Source organism: Podarcis pityusensis (genome assembly GCF_964106645.2).
Source record: "Podarcis pityusensis genome assembly, chromosome: 15".
Lineage (NCBI taxonomy): Eukaryota > Metazoa > Chordata > Lepidosauria > Squamata > Lacertidae > Podarcis > Podarcis pityusensis.
Genome location: NC_138040.1, coordinates 17,328,159 through 17,347,247, shown reverse-complemented (window position 1 = coordinate 17,347,247; position 19,089 = coordinate 17,328,159). Strand labels below are relative to the sequence as shown.

General features: G+C 48.2%; 1 protein-coding gene across 7 annotated transcripts in view; it reads left to right on the top strand.

The window, feature by feature from the left end:
* Nucleotides 1–13,064, top strand: part of ARHGAP32 (Rho GTPase activating protein 32) — a 199,655-nt gene extending 186,591 nt beyond the window's left edge. For all 7 annotated transcript variants that reach the window (XM_080983353.1, XM_080983349.1, XM_080983351.1 and 4 more), the window contains 5 exons: nucleotides 1,557–1,702; nucleotides 2,318–2,392; nucleotides 2,748–3,626; nucleotides 4,336–5,366; nucleotides 6,225–13,064. In XM_080983353.1, the coding sequence (XP_080839479.1) occupies nucleotides 1,557–1,702; nucleotides 2,318–2,392; nucleotides 2,748–3,626; nucleotides 4,336–5,366; nucleotides 6,225–8,471 (4,378 nt within the window). In that variant the 3' untranslated portion in view covers nucleotides 8,472–13,064. The remainder of the gene's footprint in view (nucleotides 1–1,556; nucleotides 1,703–2,317; nucleotides 2,393–2,747; nucleotides 3,627–4,335; nucleotides 5,367–6,224) is intronic.
* The last annotated feature ends 6,025 nt before the right edge of the window (nucleotides 13,065–19,089 follow it).

Here is a 19,089-nt window from a genome sequence, read left to right as displayed (position 1 = left end):
TTGGTTCAATTAGTCGTTGGTGGTCCATTGATAAATTAGATGTTGATTTTTCCTAAATATTGGCAAGCTTTCCAGAGCTCTTCCTGGATTGGAGGTTGCAGAACATTCTTTTGACAGGACGACTCCTCCCCCTGAACTTGATTGGCAGGGTCTTCAGAGCCTTTTCCCTCCCAGGGAGTGTAGTCATCCCACCTCCAGAGCTACCCTGCCTATGACTGTGTTTGGTTGGGTAGTTTATTCTGTGGTGAAAATTCTCCTTGTTGAGACTTTTTCAGGTCCCTCTCCCTCTCCCCCCCCCCGCCCCCGGTTTCCAATTTCCTTTTTCTCTGAGCTAATTTGAGAATCCATTACTGCTTACTTTTACCATCAACATAAGCCCACATTACCCACAAACCACCCTTCCTATTGTTTTACTTCTTTGCCAGTCAGTGATGATGGGACCTGCAGTGGTGGGTGCATGAAAAGAGAAGAGGGGAAGGATTTTCTCCCTTTCCATCTCCCTAATGTCCTACATAAAAGTTTGTTAGCACAAAACTCATGAGAGTGAGAGAAAGTTATTGAGAGTCCCTTGGGCTTCAGGAGCAAACATTGTTAATCAGCTTGTGCACCACCACCACTGCTCCCATTGCTTGTCTGGTACACTTACTAGGGGGGCTGTTGTAGAGTGGCAGGTGGGGGGGTCTGTTCATAAGCATGGGGGGGGGCTTTAGAAGCTTGCCTCTCTTTGAAGTCCTTAAATTAATCTCTTGCATGAATTTTGCCAGCACTTGAAGCTCTAATCTTGATGGGTCACACATCTACTGGGGGTTGGTTTGCTCCTCTGTTGTAAATAAGAGGGCACCAAACATGGAATCGGCAGCTACCAAAAAAGAAAAAAGCTGACACTTTCTCCCTCCCTTTCTAGCAATATCTTTGGCATTGTGTGACATCCCTGCGAAGTGAATCTAACCGTTGCCTTTGTGTGCTGCTTGTGGGCTTCTCACAATGGGCGTCTGGGTGGCTATTGTGAAAACAGACTGCTGGACTAGATAGGCATTTGCTCTGATCCAGCAGAGCAGCTCTTACTTACTTTGAGTATTTTTATATCCTGTTTCTGAAAAAGGCCATGGTTGTTTATAACAGATCAAGGTGAGGGGGTAGAATCCCAACAGTGAGACAGGATAGGGTCTTCTCAGTAATGGCGCCTTTGCTGTGGTTGTCCAAAGACCTGAGCCTAAGAGCAGGAAGGGATAAGGGAAGCAGATCCTTCTGTCAACCTGCCCTTCACCTGACATTTTTGCATTGGGTGGTGTCAGCATTGAGTTGCTCAAGTTGGATCACAGACAGAGTATTAAAGTCTGGTATTCTTTACTATCTCCTTACCTTTAGATGCCTCTATCTATCTATCTATCTATCTATTGGCTTTTTATGTTTGCCTTTATTTTGTAGATGATGTGCAGCAAAGTTACTACCGTAGATGATTTTCTTCTTCTTTTTGCAGCCAGGTATGCTTTGCCACAATTAGAGATTTCTCACAATCTGTTAAGTGCAAATTCCTTCTTGCTGTCTCACTTTAGAAAGAGACCACCCAGTAAGATGAAGAAATCTCCTGTTGGCAGCTGGCGCTCCTTTTTCAACCTGGGGAAGTCGTCTTCTCTCTCCAAACGGAAGCTGCAGCGCAACCCAAGTGAGCCCTCCGAAATGAAGGCAATAGCCCTCGCAGGTATGCGGACCTCTTAGCCAGGGCAGTAGAGATTCTAAGCCAGAAACTATTGCAGCGTTGACTTTGACTTCATGTGGAATGCAGGGAAGTCAATCAAAGAGCAGCTACACTTGTAGTTTTGATCTTGAACAGTTTGAAAGCTGTTCAGTACCGTGATTCAGATCAGCTCGATGTTCTAAGGCAGGGGTCAGCAACTTTTTTCAGCCATGGGCCGGTCCACCGTCGCTCAGACCATGTGGTGGGCCAGACTATATATTTTTTTTGGGGGGGGGGGAATGAACCAATTCCTATGCCCCACAAATAACCCAGAGATGCATTTTAAATACAAGCACACATTTTACTCATGTAAAAACACCAGGCAGGCCCCACAAATAACCCAGAGATGCATTTTAAATAAAAGGACACATTCTACTCATGTAAGAATCCTGGACCGTCTGTGGGCCGGATTGAGAAGGCAATTGGGCCGCATCCAGCCCACGGGCCTTAGGTTGCCTACGCCTGTTCTAAGGACTTTTTAAATAAAAAGTGTCCCCTCTTATGGAAGAATAACAAATATCTGTGTCTGAGAATATGTTCTCATTTATTAAATGCATAAAAATGTTTTTTGTTATCCAGGAGGGCGAGGAGACAGTGGGACCCTGCGCTCAGCTAAGAGTGAAGAGTCCCTCTCGTCTTTACATGCTATAGATGGTAAGATGGAAAAAGATCTCTGGTCTGATTCACCTTTGTGATAGGGGAGGGAAGTTGCTTGTATACATTCCTTAATGAGCCAAATCAGTCTGACTGATTTTAGCAGCAATTCCAAGGAATTCTGTACCATCAGAAAACCAGCCCAGAAAATTTCACAGCAGTTCTAGAAAGAATAACTGGGATATAGTTTGGGGTGTGGCAAAGGAAGAAATGATCCTGACTCCAAACACATGGGACCAAACCTTTGAGCACAATCTTTATTCTGGCTACAGAGAAGTGGAAGAAAATAGAACATTGCTTGTAGTTTATATACCTGATGACTATATTAATGGGAATCTGCTCTCTTCTTTGCTAGGTGAATCTAAACTGTTTCGACCCCGAAGACCAAGGTCTAGCAGTGATGCATTGTCTGCTTCCTTTAATGGGGAGCTCCTGGGAAACATGAACCGCTGCAATTCCTATGATAACGTGCCGCATGACCACGAGAGTGACGGGGATGAGGGGCATATCCACGTCCCAGCCCTCATCTCTCCAAGGTCAGCAGAAGACGTTGACCTGAGCCCACCTGAGATCGGTGTGGCTAGCCTGGATTTTGATCCCATGTCTTTTCAGTGCAGCCCTCCCAAGGCAGAGTCTGAGTGTCTCGACAGCAGCACCTCCCTGTTGGAGTCAGTGGACTTTAATAAAGATAAGCAAAACACCTTTAAGAAGGAAGTAGACTCGGGCAGCCAGTCGCACACCCCTGGCAGTGCCACCAGCTCAGAACCAGTTTCCCCATACCAGGAGAAGACCATGAGTCCTTTCTTCACTCTGGACTTGAGCCCAACAGAAGAGAAACCATCCAAACCCATAACTTTCTCTGAAAATGTCGCCCATGCCTTCTCCCCCAAGATGGGGCGAAAGCCATTCAAGTCTCCGCCACTGAGTTTGTTGGAGCCAATCTCATTCGCCATGCCCAGCCACATGCCGGATGTTGTCATCGGAGGGGGAGCAGGGAGTGCAGGTCCTCCAGACTGGGCCAAAGGGATGTCTGGCACCAGTGAAGCCACAAGCAGGTCCCCACCCCACCTGGTGGTGTCCCCCTTGAAGGCCACTGAGGGGAGAGCAAACGAAGGATGCCAGCTGGAGTTCCAGAGTCAAGGAGATGCTAAGAAGCTGGAGCTTCCAGAAGAGGTGGAGCAACCCCTGAACAGCAGCCAGAGTAAGCCTGTACCTTCTGCACAGACACAGCCAGGTACAGTGTGCTTTCCTCCATTCTTTCTTTAAATTCACAAGCGACCAGCTCTCTCGCTTCTCTGCGTGCCTTTAAAAAGAGAGGGGGGAAAACAATCTGGTAATAGAAATCCAGAGTGCGTGTCTTCCAGAGCATGTGGAGGTTGCTCGGGTCCTAATAGGAAGCTTTGAAGGAACCCAAAGCTTCTCTGCGGCCTCCTTGCATCGCAAAAAAAAATGCTTGAATATTTTATATATCCCTATATCTTTCCACTCTTTCATAACGTGAAATGATCTCTTGCAGTCCTTGCAAATCAATATGCCACCTGATAAACTCTTTTATTTTTAACTTTTAAAAAATAATAAATAATAAATAAATAAATCTGGCTACACTTGAAGAAGGGACCTTTTTTGGCCAAAAGTAACCTGAAATTAAATTGTACACAAGATCCCATCAAAAGGTTCTGACCTTTTCTTTCTGCATTATCTGCTGCCTAGCTCTCTAGGAATGCAACAGGAAACTTTAGACAATCTCTTGCGCTTTTCACGCCGAACTGCTGTCCTGTTTGCATGTATGACAGAAGATGCACTTTGTCACGCCAAGGAGTTGCCACTGTGAAATGTTGGAAGAATCTATTTTTTTATAATGGTCTATAGGAATTTCTCGCTCTCCTTACAGGATAAAGTAAATCATTCTCTTCTTTTTGTTTTTCTACTCTTCCTCCCACTAGGAGCAGTTGCCCTCGACTCCCCCCAGGATCCTGTTCCAGTCAATTCTGTCTCTGTTGTCCCTCCTCCTCCTCCGAAAAACGCTGCACGCATTCTAGCCTTAGCCCTGGCAGAGTCTGCCCAACAAGCCTCTGCTCAGTCCCAGAAGAAGCCAGACGTTCATTCTGACTGTACCGGTGCGGCAGAGACTGAAAGCGGAGGAACTGTAGAAATGTTCCATCCGTGTTCTGGCATCACTCCAGAAAAGCTCCACCTCTATGCTGCTTTGCCAGAGAACCAGCTCACTTTTCAGGCAGCTGCACTTGGAGAGCACCACAGAAGTGGGTTACCTGTAGACCAGGCACCTCAAATCAGTGGCATGTCTGAGGGCAGCAATCACTTACATGGCACACCTGGAAATCGGGACCATCCCCTCTTCCCTCCTGAAATGTCTGGAGATGTTCACAGTGGCACTAACATGAGCTGGGACCACACCCACTTCCATCCTTGTATGTTGGGAGACAACCACCACCTTGCTCATTCTGTTACGCCTGAGGACCAGAAACACCCCCCTCCTCCTCCTCCCCCTCCACCTCATCATCATCATCCCTGTGCAAGAGGAGCAGTTCAATCAGAACCACCTACAGCAGAGATACCCATGGAGAACCCTCATCTCCACACTTGCCTCCCTTTGGACAAGACCCAAATTCATTCCAGCAAGCTCCACTTTCCTGTCTGCACAGCAGACAAAGCCCAGTTCCCTCCTGTCACTGCTGGGGAGAAAACAGCTGCAACCGTCCTGGCATACATGATGATAAAGAACCAGACGGCAGCAACAGAAATGGATCCTGGAGTACTCAGCCCGAATATTCCTCCTCAGCCGACCACAGTCACCACCACCAGCAGCAGCACATGGGGAGAAGCACCGCTCATGGCTACTCAGCATGCTCTGGCTGGCAGCCAGCAAGCTCCAGTGCACAGGCCAGGGGACCATCAGCCAGCTGTGGGGCAAGCCCCAGCTGCAGCTACAAAAGCTTCCAGTGGCTTCAGTCAGGTAAATAATCCACAGGTTCCTCTTCCACCCTCCCTGCCCAGCCTGGAAGTCTTAGGAGAATAGATTATGCCCATCGTGATTAGTGGGGAAAACCTTAGGCAAAATCGCTAATCCTCAGCCTTCACCACTGTTTACCTGTCTCTGCTGACTTTTAAATTTGCTTTCTTCTCCTCAAAGACAGAAAATGGTTGGATTTGCTCAGCAGGGTGAGATGGGGTTAATAACTTTTTGCCAGTTGCCAGTGAAGTTCCTAGACATAGCAAAACTTTGACAAAGAGGTTTTGGGGAAAGTCAGCCATAGAGAACGTCAGCTTTCAGTCGGTTGATGCTTGGGGTTGTCATAACAAAGGAAGCAGACATGTAGCAGCCAAGCTCAGCAGCAGGTGGTGGTCTTTCTTTGCCTGCTAGCTGTAATTACTTACAGAGGGGTGGAAGGAAATTTTTTCCTTCCATAGACAACTGGTGCCTTTGGATTGTGATGTGCTTTGAGATAGAGCTTTTCCAGTCTCTAGCTGGTTTCATTTCCTTTGCCATGGTAATGGTAATGGTAATGGTGCAATCCTGTTGAAAGGCAGCAAAGAATGTGCAAGCTCTACTTAAGATCCAGATGTGAACTCTTGCTGTGCTTGGGGAGCAGAGAATACTGCACCGGCCAGCCAAGGAGTCATTTGCCCATATTGCCGGGCTTGTGAAGGAGACCTTGTACCCACTCCCATGAGCTCAGCAAGGAGCAGGGTCAGTGAAGTTGTTCCATTCCAGCTAAAGAAACCAGTTCAGCTTGTCACCAAAGTCTGTCTTTGTCCTGCTCAAGAGTGTGTTGAGGTCACAACTAATGCTTGCTGTTCTTTCTCACACCAGGTACGAGGAGAGGCACCTCCTGAGAAGCTGCCTGAGCCTAGATCAGCTGAGCCAGCCCCCATTTTCGTCACCGAGGGCAGTGCCACGATCCAGTGCACTTCTGCCACCCCTCATGTCACGCTTCACGCAGGCCACTTGGAAAAGCCTCGAGAAAATGCCAGGGCTCCCCCACTGCAGCTGAGGTCTGACTCAGTCCCAGCTCAGACCTCCTATGGATTTACACCTCCGGTGCCACCCGTGAGGACGATGGAAAGTAAAATTGCAGCAGCCATGCATTCAAACAACGTGGACCCCATGAATGCTGCCAGTTACCACTCTTTTGTGGCTGCATCCACACTGCCGCCACCCGTGGAGGAAGCTCCGCCCCCACCTCCCCCTCCGAAACAGACCTCTCTTCAGTCTGCCTATTTCTCCCACGCCAAGCCAGAGAGCTCCCCCGAGCCCCCCGTGACGGAGAACTACATGCATCACAAGCCGACATCCACCCACCAGTGCAGGGCTGAAAGCATCCCGCCCCACCTCTACCACAGCAAGTCTGAGCAGCACCCTGGCTACCCCTCGCTGTCGGAGACCCCCACCTCCATGGGCCCCAGGTACAACACCTACGCCACTCAAGGGAAGAGCGCGTCCGTCCACCACGCCAAGCCTCGCAGCCGAGTGGAGTACTTGTCCTCTATGAGCCCCACCATGAGGAGCACGAGTTACGTGGAGGAAACGCCCCCCTACCCCTCCATCCGGAGAGTGCACTCGCTCCACGTCTCTGCTCCCTCTGCCATCCGGTCAGTCCCCATCTCCCGCACCGAGGTGCCTCCTGACGATGAGCCCTTGTATTGCCCAAGGCCCCTCTACCAATATAAGCCATATCAGCCCCACACAGATTACCATGTCACTCAGCTGCAGCCTTACTTTGAGAACGGGCGGGTCCATTACCGGTACAGCCCCTATTCAAGCTCCTCTGGCCCCTCCGGCTACTCGGCGGCCGACGGTGGGTTTTATGACTTGGACCCTTATGGCACGATGAGGCTGAGGCCGCTGCACCCACTCCCGGGCAGAGACTTCGCGTCCTACTCCCGACTGCAGACCAAGAGTTTGTATCGCTGTCCTGGCCTGCCTCCCTACCCCCGAGGAGGCCTCGCTGGACACCTGGCGGGCAAGGAGCACAGTTTCATTAGCAGGGATGTGCCGCCTGCGCCTGACGCCAAGCCCATGTACGTCTCCTGGGACTTGGAGGACATGGAGAAGTACCGGATGCAGTCCATCCGCCGAGAGAGCCGCGCACGCCAGAAAGTGAAAGGGCCTGTCATGTCCCAGTACGACAACGTCGCCCCTCTGCTGCAGGACGAGCTGAGGACTGTGGACGTTGTTCACCTGCGCAGCAAATCCGATCCTGGGAAAACTGGACTCCTCACGGTTGCTGATGGAAAGGAAGGGAAGTATCTGGGCAAAGTAGTGCCCCCTGAAGGGGAGGAGCGCTATTATGTGCCACATCCGGAACCGGACGTGGACAGAGCCCATTACCACGGAACCTATGGGAATGGGCAGTCAGAGAAAGTGTCGCTCCCTCAAAAGCAAAGCAGCCTCAGGAGCAGGAAGCCGCATGAGGCGGGTTGCAATTCGTCTGAGCACAGGATGCACCTGCCCCATGAAGCCAGCCACAGGCAGCCACTGGAGTCTAAAAACGGGCCCCCTTATGCTGACTACCGACCAAAGGGCCACCAGGAACCACCAGAATCCACCGGGTACCAGCACTCCGGTGGGAAGTATGCCCCAGCCAGCCACGATGCCTTGAGACTGAACCACAAAGAGGTGAAGCTGGCAGAGGACAGGCCTGATATGGAGAGACATCGGGCCAGGCCGCCTGCCGCTGCTGAGAAACACGCCCGGGACTGCTTTAAAGAGGGCGAGCACTACGGACAGCCCGCAGCACCACCCCCTAAGCCGGAACGGAGCCACAGCCTCCGGCTCCAGCACCCCGAGAACATAGAGCGGGACGTTGCCCTCATCTACCCGTACCAAACCCTTGGCAAGCGCCAAAGCACTATGACGGTGGTGTCCCAGTACGATAACTTGGATGACTACCATACCATGCCTCAGCACCAAAGAGGGGGTTATGCTGCAGGAGGGGGCTTGGTCCCTCCCTTGGCTCATCCACATAGTAGGACTTACGCCACAGCCTTGGGCCAGGGAGCATTCCTGCCCACAGAGCTCTGCCTGCAGAGGCCCGAGACTGAGATCCATGCAGAGTGAGCTCCAGGGCAGAAGGTATAGAGTGTAAGCAGCCTCTGCTGGACAGTGGACTGGTTTATTTTTTCAGTGATACACACACACAAAGTACCCCATCGAAGCAACTCCCTCTCCATTAGCGCCCCCTCAGCTCCCTCCCCTCCAGCCCCCATGCCGCTTACTGTTTTTTATATCGTAAATGTATAGTTTTATCTCACATGGTCTAAAAAGTAGGTTGCAGCAGTCTTGCAGGCTTTTGTTAACCTCGAAGACAAAAATCAGTCTCCAGGCAGTGCAGAAACAGAGATTGAGATTCAGGGGTCATGCTGTAAATGGTTCTCACTTTCCTTAGATTTTGAACAGTGGCATTTCCCATAGCTTTGACACTTTGCTTCAGAGCCCTGTGCATGATGTATGTATTGATAGGATGATGCAGACATTTCTTCTCCAGGTAAACTTCCCTTGTATGTGATCACTAGAGAGAGATTTATTGAATGGCAAGATTTAGTAAATATTTTAATTTGGTTCTTTTAGGCTTAATGCACCAAACTCTGGGAAAAGACTATTTCGCATTATTTCTTCCCTTCTGCAATCCCAGATTTTATTTTATTTTTAAAGCAATGGTACCTTTCTGCTAAAATGTTCTTCCCGTCCTTCTTAGACCCAACCTAATAAGAAATATGTCCATTGATAGCAGTAAGATGTGATCCTACTGGTAGCTGGGAAAGTGTTGTTGCCCAGGTAAATTCTTTTTTCTTAAAAGGTAAAGGTAAAAAAACACATAAGAAACTACTTCATCAAATATTGAGAAATCCAGGGTGGGGGTCTGGGGAGAGAGAAACTCAGCATTGATATTGTTGTAAATGGTGCTTTGGTTTGATAAGCGAGAGCTGCATTTCTTAGCTTCTTACAGCAAGTGCGTTTCCTATAGCAGACCCTTTCTGCTAGGTGAGTCTAACTGAAATGGTGAAGTGGCAGAAGATTTGGGCTCTGGCCCACCGCCCAGGAATTTCAACAAGGCAGGCCTGCGAGAGATAAGCTGTTTAACCTCCCTGCTACATATCATTCCATCATCAGTTAACAAAGTAAATCTGTAGTTCTGCCTGGTGGTTCCCTGATCATTGCTGGTTCTCTATGAGTCGTGACAAGGGCCTGGGCATGTAAGTGTGGATTTAGTGACCAAGTCCTCCACCATACGCGCCTCTCTCCTCATGTCAATAAGGCAAACCACTCTGTGAATTTAGACTGCTGATTCTCCACATGCTGCCGTTGATGCATCAGTGCATTGTTATCTCCCATGTTTTGTTTTGTTTTTTTAAAAAGATCCCCGTGGAAGCAAGATAGCGTATTAGTTTGCTTTTCTAGTGAAGTTATATGAATATGCAGTGCTTTTTAAACATGTTGTCCTTGCTGGAACAGGAACCAATATATGCCTCAGGATTCCCACTTCACCTTGTAAGAGTCAGAGCAGTGAAGGCTCTTGCCATGCGGCCACCATGGAAACACGTGACATTCCAGTAGGCAAGACGCAGTGGGCTTTGCTTGGTTTTTACGAACTTGAAATGAGATGCAGAATGTCCAGAGCCCAGCCCAAGGTGCAGTGTGTTTTCTTGGTCTTGAAAGATGAAATTCTGTAGCAGGGCTGAAGTCCAGAAGAAGTATCCAGCTGGGACATCTCTCTGTCCTAGGCCCTTTCCGCTAGCACCAGAAGAAAGGAATTGGATCAAACCACCTTGGAACTGAAGTTTTTGTCCAACAGCATTCCACCTTTAAGATGATAAGAGAAATATTTTACAGGGCACAAAGCACTTCTCAAAGACAGCTTGTCATTTTGTTCTTTGGATTTCCCAACTTTGTCTGGGGTTATTACAATAAGAATAGCTTGTCTCTCTTGGTTTTGATTATTTCCATGATTTGGTAATTCTTATTTTAGGGGCATTGCTCCTGACTGTGTTAAATATAAATTTAGTGGCCAGAAAACTCACTGTGAACCAGGTTTACCTCAGCCTCCACCCCCTGCCCTGGTAAGGAAGTTCAACATTTTTTGTTTTGCAGTTGAAAGGAGAAATCTCTAAATAGGACCATTCCAGTTTGGCAGTTGTATTGAGCAAGCTTGCTTTGCTTTCTACAAGCTATCAAATTAGCTGTCCTCCTTTGTGCAGACTAGCAGAAGAAGCCTTGCCATGGCCTGCACAGACTTCCCCCAAAGTCCATTTGATTTTGGCATCCAGCCATGTAAAGTTCTTCAGCCTCTTGCAATGGCTGTGTTGCTCTCTATTGAGGTTCTGTCCAGAGTTCCAGCAGGCACATCCCATTATGTTGAGAATATTTTGAGGTTCAGGTAGCGAGGGCTACAGGACAAGCCTCTGTCTTCATGAAAGCCTTAATTTTCCTTGTATCCTCTCCATATATCAGCCTTACATTATCTGCCCTCCAGGTAAGAACAGGACCAAGCCAACTTCCTGTAAATCATAATACATTGTGGCAGCCCTAAGCAAACACTGAAATTTCCCTCAGCTCACAAATCTCATCCCCCTGTAGAGATAAAGTGCCCACACAGGTCAGATTTTGAATTCTACCACTTTCTGTAATTCCCATAACAGTGTTTAATCAGCATACTTGAGTCCCCTTAGCCAGACCATTTTGTCAGAGCAGTTTCAAAATCATGTCATTGAATTTTATCACCCCTCGCTTAATCCGCTTGGCTCTGTTTATGTCTAATCACCAACATGACTTGGAGGCTGTTGGTCCAGAAAGTGTTGTGCAATGGTGTGGCAGTACAGCCTTGAGTGTAAAAGGAAGCGATTAAATTCGGAACTGTTTCCTAAGCTTGAAGGAGCAGTGACAATCGCCCTCTTTCCCTGTACATTTTTGCCACTTGAGTAGCTGGTACCTTTAAAAAACAAAACAAAAACCCTCTTCCCCTCACCTAAGAAAGCCATAAAATTAACTATGCAGTCCTTCTCATGTGCTGTGGTTAATTTTGGGACTCTCTAACCATTAGAGAAAAGTCTCTTGCCCCATTCCATGTTTCTGTGTGTTTGAACCCAACCACAGCTCTGCTCTCACCACAGAGGGAATAGCAAGCGGGAAGGAAGTGGTCAGGTAACCTCTCATACCAGTGGAAGAGTAGAGGAATGCCTGCAAGGGAAGACGGGCTAAATGAGGAATGCAACTTAAATCAGCCATAAATTCCAGCCCTTCATCACCTGTAGCAACCTGACCTCTGGCCTCACCTGGCAGGTTCTTGCTCCTTTTTGTCACTCACTGCCTTTACCTTAATTGCCATTTGCTGAAATTTCAGCAGAGCTTGCTTTTTTCCACCGTTGGATACCCAGATTTGAATTTCCCTCGCAGTTAGGGTGCATGTGTCTTAACTCCTGAGTTTCCCTGTCTGTTCAGAGGGGAATTAGGTCCTGCTCATGATAGGCACCTTGAGCAGATCTAGCAGGTACTTCTCACCTTTCTCCTCCTTCCTTAACCCTGCTTACTCCCCAGTCTGCACCTGTTTCCTCCTGCTCCTCTGTAAAGTTCTTCCTCTTGCTGTCCTCGCTTCTGCGTCTCCTGTACCCCCCACCCCCAGTGTCCCACCTCACACAGCTCCACTCTTGGCCCAGACATCTCCTTGTCCTGTCCAGCCAGGTAGTTGCGCAGAGGCAGCAGCTGCCAGCCACACTCCCCTCAAAATCAGGTTAAAATTTTATGCAGAGGACAGTGAAAACATTGTGCCTATGTCTTTGCAGACAAAACCAGGGAGGGGGCTTATTCCTCAGAGGGGGGGGGGGTCTCATCAAGAATTGCACAGCCGTGGCAGAAATTGCCACACAAAGCCAAAACCCACTTTGAACTCTGATCCCTTTCGGAAGAGCGAGTTTTGGGCCCTTGCATACTCTTCCCCCCATCCCACCCCCAGTTCACCTCCTTAGGTACGTTGATGACAAAGTGTTGACTGACTGCAGTGTGACATTATATGTCGGGGAACAGAGTGGTAGGTTCTGGGTTTCTGTTTTCCTTTCTAAAGGTGGCTTCGGCATGACATTTTCTCCAGACCCTTGTGCTACGGAAACTGAGGCGATGGGCATGGAAGAGTTTAACATGTGCTCAGTAACTTCAGTGTCTTCAGTAAGTTTTCTAGTGCGTAGTTCCAGTGCAAAACGAACAAGAAATGGTTGTTGTGCCGTTTATTTTCCTGCTGTGGAAAACTTGAGTCATTTTTGAGCCACATGAGAGAACCATCCCAGGGAAGTCTTGGGTGATCTCCAAGTGTTCTCTTCTCTTTAATTTATATAGTGTCTTATTTTTTATTCTCTCTTCTTCTTTTTACACTTTTGTGTGTGAAAACTGGTGTAAAATGTATATGCCGATGAACTCATGCTCTTTCATGTAAATATTTTGTGGCACTCCCACCCATTCCTTGTAAAGACTTAGATTCTCATTTTCTCCACACTGTTAAGGGGCGGATGTGCTCGGTTTATTTTTATTTTTTAATTTTTAATTTGTACTGTAATGCTATGATCAAGAGTTGAGGTGTCTTGTGCTATTAAAACAAACAAACCTAACAGTCCCACAAAAGTCAGATGTACAACTCAACAATTAATGAAGCCAGGTTAAAACCTACTTGGTGGTGTCTGTGTGTTTGTCACTCCATTGCTGCGGATGGGGGTCAGTTGCTGGGACCTGCAGTTCGAGTGGCCCTCAGAAGTCCGTGAAAGATAATGAAGGTATCCTGCAAAGCTACTGCTGGTAGATGGTTGAGTCGCCATGATGTGTACCTGTAGCCTCAGTGACCTTAGAAAAGAGCCTTCAGTGCTAGGGAAGCTGCTCCTTCCAGAGCAGGTTGCACTCTGTCTTCCTGCCAGAGTAGAGAGGCCCTGTTTATTGGGGGGGGGGATGTACTTTGCCCAGACCACCACTCCCTAGCAGGTAACTTCATCCTCCAAGGCAACCACTGCCTGCTTTAGGCTTCTCCAATGCATCCTTCCTCCTGGCCATGATAGCCTCTGATGCTCAGAAGCCTTCAGGAGGAGCCTTAAAGGTTTGTGGCCTTTTATCAGCCCAACCCTTACCTGCCTGCATCCTGTCCTGGCTGGCTTCTGGTGTGGCTACTTGTGAGCAAGCAGCCAGTCTGGCAGCTTCTTGCTCGGAAATGCGTAACTCTGAAACGTCCATATTTTTCCTCACCGCCTTAGCAAGAATTCTCACGCTGAGAAGCTGCTGATCATGTGCAGTGTGTTTTTATTCCTGCTCAAGTAAGTTTGACCTTCAAGGGGGTTCTTTAATAGAAGAGCATTAAATAATCCCATCAATCCTTGTTTTCATCCAGGAATGCTTTAAAAATAGCACTACTTCCCAGTGTGCAGCAGGTGGCTCTGACAATGAAGCACTCTTTGGTGGGAGGTACGTCTTGGGAGCAAACAGCCAAATCCTCACTGGGCAATGACTGGCTTGCGATGTACAGTATTCACACTTGTCCCTTTTCCTTCTGCAAAGAACACAAAGTGGCCACCCCTGGAAAGAGCATGAGCCTCCTTTCCAGTCCTCACATGGTCCCATCTGGTTTACAATTCCAAGAGCCAGGGGTATACTCTGGGTAACAATTTAATTCAGCACACACTGAAAATGTCAATGCAAGTGGCAATTGATCTATATAGCTATCAATGAATCTGGTGGTTTGCAAGTTGAAAGACGGCAAGTCGCCACCTTGAAAAGCTTACAATCCAGAATTCAGTGCTTTGGAGACAACAGAGGAAGGGTAGTGAAACTAAGGGCAGAATTTGCACAAGCATGCATTCATTTTTGTTGGAAAAAGAAACCCAAGCGAAACAAGCGAGGGGGTTTATGTTGCCATATCCTTCAATCCTTCATTTGATTTGATGCAGAGAACCCTTTTGCCCAGAACTCTTTCTTGCGGCCACCTCCTTAATGTTTGCACCCTTTCTTTGTATAATGTCCCAATGCGCACTGCATTGCTGATCTAGCATATGAAGATAATTGCTTGTCTCTAGAAAGGGAAACATTGGATGCAGAGGCAAATCAGTTTGCCTCTTGCTGTTGGTATTCTATTGTTTTTCACTGTAGCACACTGGGCCATTCAAATGGGCCATGAAATGCACTGGGTGGTATCCCAACTAAGTCATGTTCCAATTGAAATCAATGGACCCAAGTCATGACCATCTTACTCCCAAGAGTGATTTAGCTAGTTAGCACTAGCTTCTGGGACATCAAATTCACCATCACCTTTAGCTTCCTGCGAAACTACAGTATATTTCATAAGGATTTCATAGAATTGTAGAGTTGGAAAGGGACTACAAGGGTCATCTAGTGCAGGAATCTTTCACCCACTGTGGGCCTTAAACCCACAAGCCTGAGATGAATAGTCTCATCCTCTCTGCGTATTAGCAACTGATTATTTTCTTTGGATAACTGTCTAAAAGAGGATTTGATGGGAAAAGCACTTGGTAGGCTGCAAGTGGACTGTATGGAAACCTGACGCAATAGGGCAGTGTAAGGCCTTGCTTGACACAATAGATTTCACACAACGTGTAAGATTAGTGAAGGGAAGATCACTTCCAGCATGCAAACCACACAAGGAGAAAAAATATTGCAGCTTTACCCATAATAACCACTGGAGGGTGCAATCGCTCTCTTAAAAGCTTTGGAGATGCATTATTTTGAGTGCTTAAGGCCCCCAGCTGCTCAGTACTCTGCAGAATTCGTTACAATTTTAAGTGTGTGTTTAACCCATTCTCTAATTCCCCCTTTTTTGCTCTCTGCTTTGTAGTGAGCCGTCTTCGTTCTGTTGGCACTGCAGGTCTCCACTTTCACTGCTATCCCCCCTTTTCACTCTCCCAACTCTCTATCACCAAAGGTATATGGAGCCATCGCCCCTGCTTTCTCAGTTTCCCTCCTGAAATTTGTCTCTGCAGTCTCATTTCTCAGTTCCTCCTCTCTCCTGGTTTACCCCCTTTGTGCACTCTTTCCTGCTCCAGCATATATAGAGAGGAGAGAGAGGGGGTGTGTGTTCTTTGAACCCCAATCTCACTGCCAAGTCAGCTTGGCAAAAAAAAAAAAAAAAAAAAAAAAGGAAACGGGAGCAGTGTGGGCATTCTTACTACCTCTGCATTCACATTTGAATGATTTGGGTGGGCTTTAGATATTTCCACAATAGATGTGGGAAACTGCTGCAAATATTGAATATTATGGACTTCCCCCAGGAGGGTGGAAATAGATAGGAAAGGGATGCGAAACAGCCCATCTCTGTGCCCTGTCTTCACTTTGGAAAGCAAACCATAATTTAACAATTTTAAAATGCAAATTACATAAATATTACAATGGGTGGGGTGGCAACTCTAAGAGCAATGGATTAAACCCAATCTGTGACCAAGAAGCCACATTAATATGGAAGATTTTGACCAGCTTCCAGAAGGTCATTAAAGGGGGCAACAGTTCCCTCTGTGTTTGCACCAGCGGCGTAGCGTGAGTTGTCAGCACCCGGGGCAAGGCAAGTAATTTGCGCCCCCTAACCCGGGGCAAGGCAAGTAATTTGCGCCCCCCCCAACCCCTAACCTGCCGATCTGAGTCGAGTTGCTGCTGGCGCTGCCGCCCAAACCACGCCGCTTGCCCGGAGGAGGAGGGGGGCAGAGAGGCGAGGAAAATGCAACATGGCCCAGCAGCTGCAGCAGCAGCAGCGGAGGCGGGGCTGTGAGGAGGGGCTGCCTGGCACGTCCTCCGCGGCCCTGACGCGCGGGGCTGAGAGCCGCTGCCTGCCGGACGCCTTCAGCCCGGGCGCGCGCACAGCTCGTCGGTTCCACGAGACATGGGGCTCTGCTACAGCCTGCGCCCGAGGCTCTTCGGCGACTCCGGAGGCAGCGAGCGCGCCCCCCCAGATGTTGCGCCCGGTGCGGCCGGCCCCCCTGGCACCCCCCACGCTACGCCACTGGTTTGCACCAAAGATCATTCACAAGGGCAGGCTGTCCCCAAGAATCTTCTGGAACACAACAATGAGAAGGGACCTTCGTAGCCTTAAGAAGTTCATCTCCCAAACAGTGATAGCTGTGAAGTGTTGCTTATAGTTACATAGACAGTTTCAAATGCATCTGTGAGCAAGGAATCACTACTGAGATTTGCATTTGTTTCTTTCCATTGGGACATAAGCCATGTTTAGAGCTGCTCACGAAAACCCACAAGGAATTGTCTGCATGAAGTCTTCTGTGCTCCCAGGTTGCTCTTCCACTAGAGTCATCTCTGTCCTATTTTCAGTACATTCAGTACAACTGGGGTGGGAAGACTTAAGGCTTGCAGGATCTACTTGGTGGTGGTTCCTTTAGAACAGAAAAAGGCAAACTCAGCCCTCCAGATGTTTTGGGACTACAATTCCCATCATCCCTGACCACTGGTCCTGTTAGCCAGGGATCATGGGAATCGTAATCCCAAAACATCTGGAGGGCCGAGTTTGCCTATGCCTGCTTTAGAACCCCAAAATACTCTTTAACTAGAGTCAGGTACAAAATGGTGGCCGGAGAGGGAACAGGGTAGCTTCTTGGAAGTCAGGGCACTTCTAAGCACATGCTCAGCCCAGGAACTTTCTTCCAGTACTGGACCTGAACCAGCAGCCCTGGCACACAAAAACCCACTCCTGGTTCCTACACACAAGCAAGCTGTTTGGTATTTGTTATTTTAAAAACAACTGCGAAGGAAATCCATGCTGATTTACTGCAAATTACTTTGATAAATACTCATAGACGACTCCTGCCCAGTGCCTACTTTGAAAGTAAAGGTAAAGGGACCCCTGACCATTAGGTCCAGTTGTGGCCGACTCTGGGGTTGCGGTGCTCATCTCGCTTTATTGGACGAGGGAGCTGGCGTTCAGCTTCCGGGCCATGTGGCCAGCATGACTAAGCCACTTCTGGCAAACCAGAGCAGCACACGGAAACGCTGTTTATCTACTTGCACTTTGACATGCTTTCGAACTGCTAGGGTGGCAGGAGCAGGGACCGAGCAACGGGAGCTCACCCCGTCGCGGGATTCGAACCGCTGACCTTCTGATCGGCAAGACCTAGGCTCTGTGGTTTAACCCACAGCGCCACCCACGTCCCTACTTCGAAAGTACAGCATCTTTTTAAAAAATGCCCCCAAGCAATGCTGTTAACTTTGTACCTTCATAGCCACGCAACACACCTCTCTATGGGTGCCTCCAGACTCAGTATTTTGTGGGAGGGATTCAAGCATCTAACACTAGGTTTGTGCAATTAAAGTGCTCCATTGCCCTAGCAGAATAAAGAAACTTTGTTTTGTTTTTAAAAAGAACTGACTTCTTACTGTTTGGAAGGTGATGAGAGGTGAACGAATGATAAATGGGATGACATGTAAACACCCTGCAAGCAAAAATCAGGACAGATGCTCATTGTTCTGTAACCTCCCATCATTGTCCTATGACACACACACACACACACACACACACACACACACACACATTGGAGCAAATGTTCAACAAAAAGCGGACGTAATCTAACCACAGCACAAGTTTTGTGCAGCAAACCAGGATGAATGCGGCATAAATGGCATTTGGAGGAGCCCTAAGATACGATAACAAACTCAACCTTGAGGAAGGGTGGGAGAGAAGAAAGGAATGGTGCAGAGTTTGGTATAGAAGACAGGACAGGGAAGAGGGTGGAGACAGACTCATGGCAGCTGGGCCTCTCAAAAGGTGCCAGCTGAACAGAAGCAGCTCCTATCCAATGCACAGAATGGCAGCATTAATACTTGGTGCATCTCAACTGTTCAGAGTGTTCCACACACAATAATCTCATTAATCTGCACCATCTGGGTTGGGGGTGTGATGGAGGGAACTTCAGCCTCTGCCAAAAGCACAGCGATCACATGATCCAAGGTCATTTCCCAAGATGCAGAAGCTTCTGTCGCAAAAGGTGCTGGCAGCCCCATTCATCTCAGAGTGCTGCTGTCTGCTCGCCTGATTAGTTGCTAATGCGAAGGGCAATCTCAGCAGTGTAGGGTTGTGCGTCTTTTACCTGGAGTTTGTCAAAACCACGTCCTGGATTGACGATGTATAGGATCAGTTTGCAAGGGAGTCAATTTCTGAGGACTGGGTCAGCAAACCATTTCAAGTCGCTGAGAAGGATGGTGTCACTTGCCGGGCGAGATGATGAAAGGTGCTGTCAGGACGCAGACGTGTCCTTGCTATTAATAAGCATCTCGGCTGAGGTGGTTGGAGATGATGAGTGTAACATCACAGTTTACAAAGAGGCGTTGGGTGTCTGAGCGATACGAGCAGCTTCTTCGTCACAAGTGTCACATGGAGATGGCTATCTTCCTCCAAAGCAGTTCTACAACTTAGCCACAAGGGGTCAGGCTCCAAGGTCCAAACTAGATGCAGTTCAGCGAGAACTCAGATATTCAAAATAAAAAATTATTTGTTTCATCTACAGTGGTACCTCGGGTTAAGTACTTAATTCGTTCCGGAGGTCTGTTCTTAACCTGAAACTGTTCTTAACCTGAAACACCACTTTAGCTAATGGGGCCTCCTGCTGCTGCTGCGCCACCGGAGCACGATTTTTGTTCTCATCCTGAAGCAAAGTTCTTAACCCGAGGTACTATTTCTGGGTTAGCGGAGTCTGTAACCTGA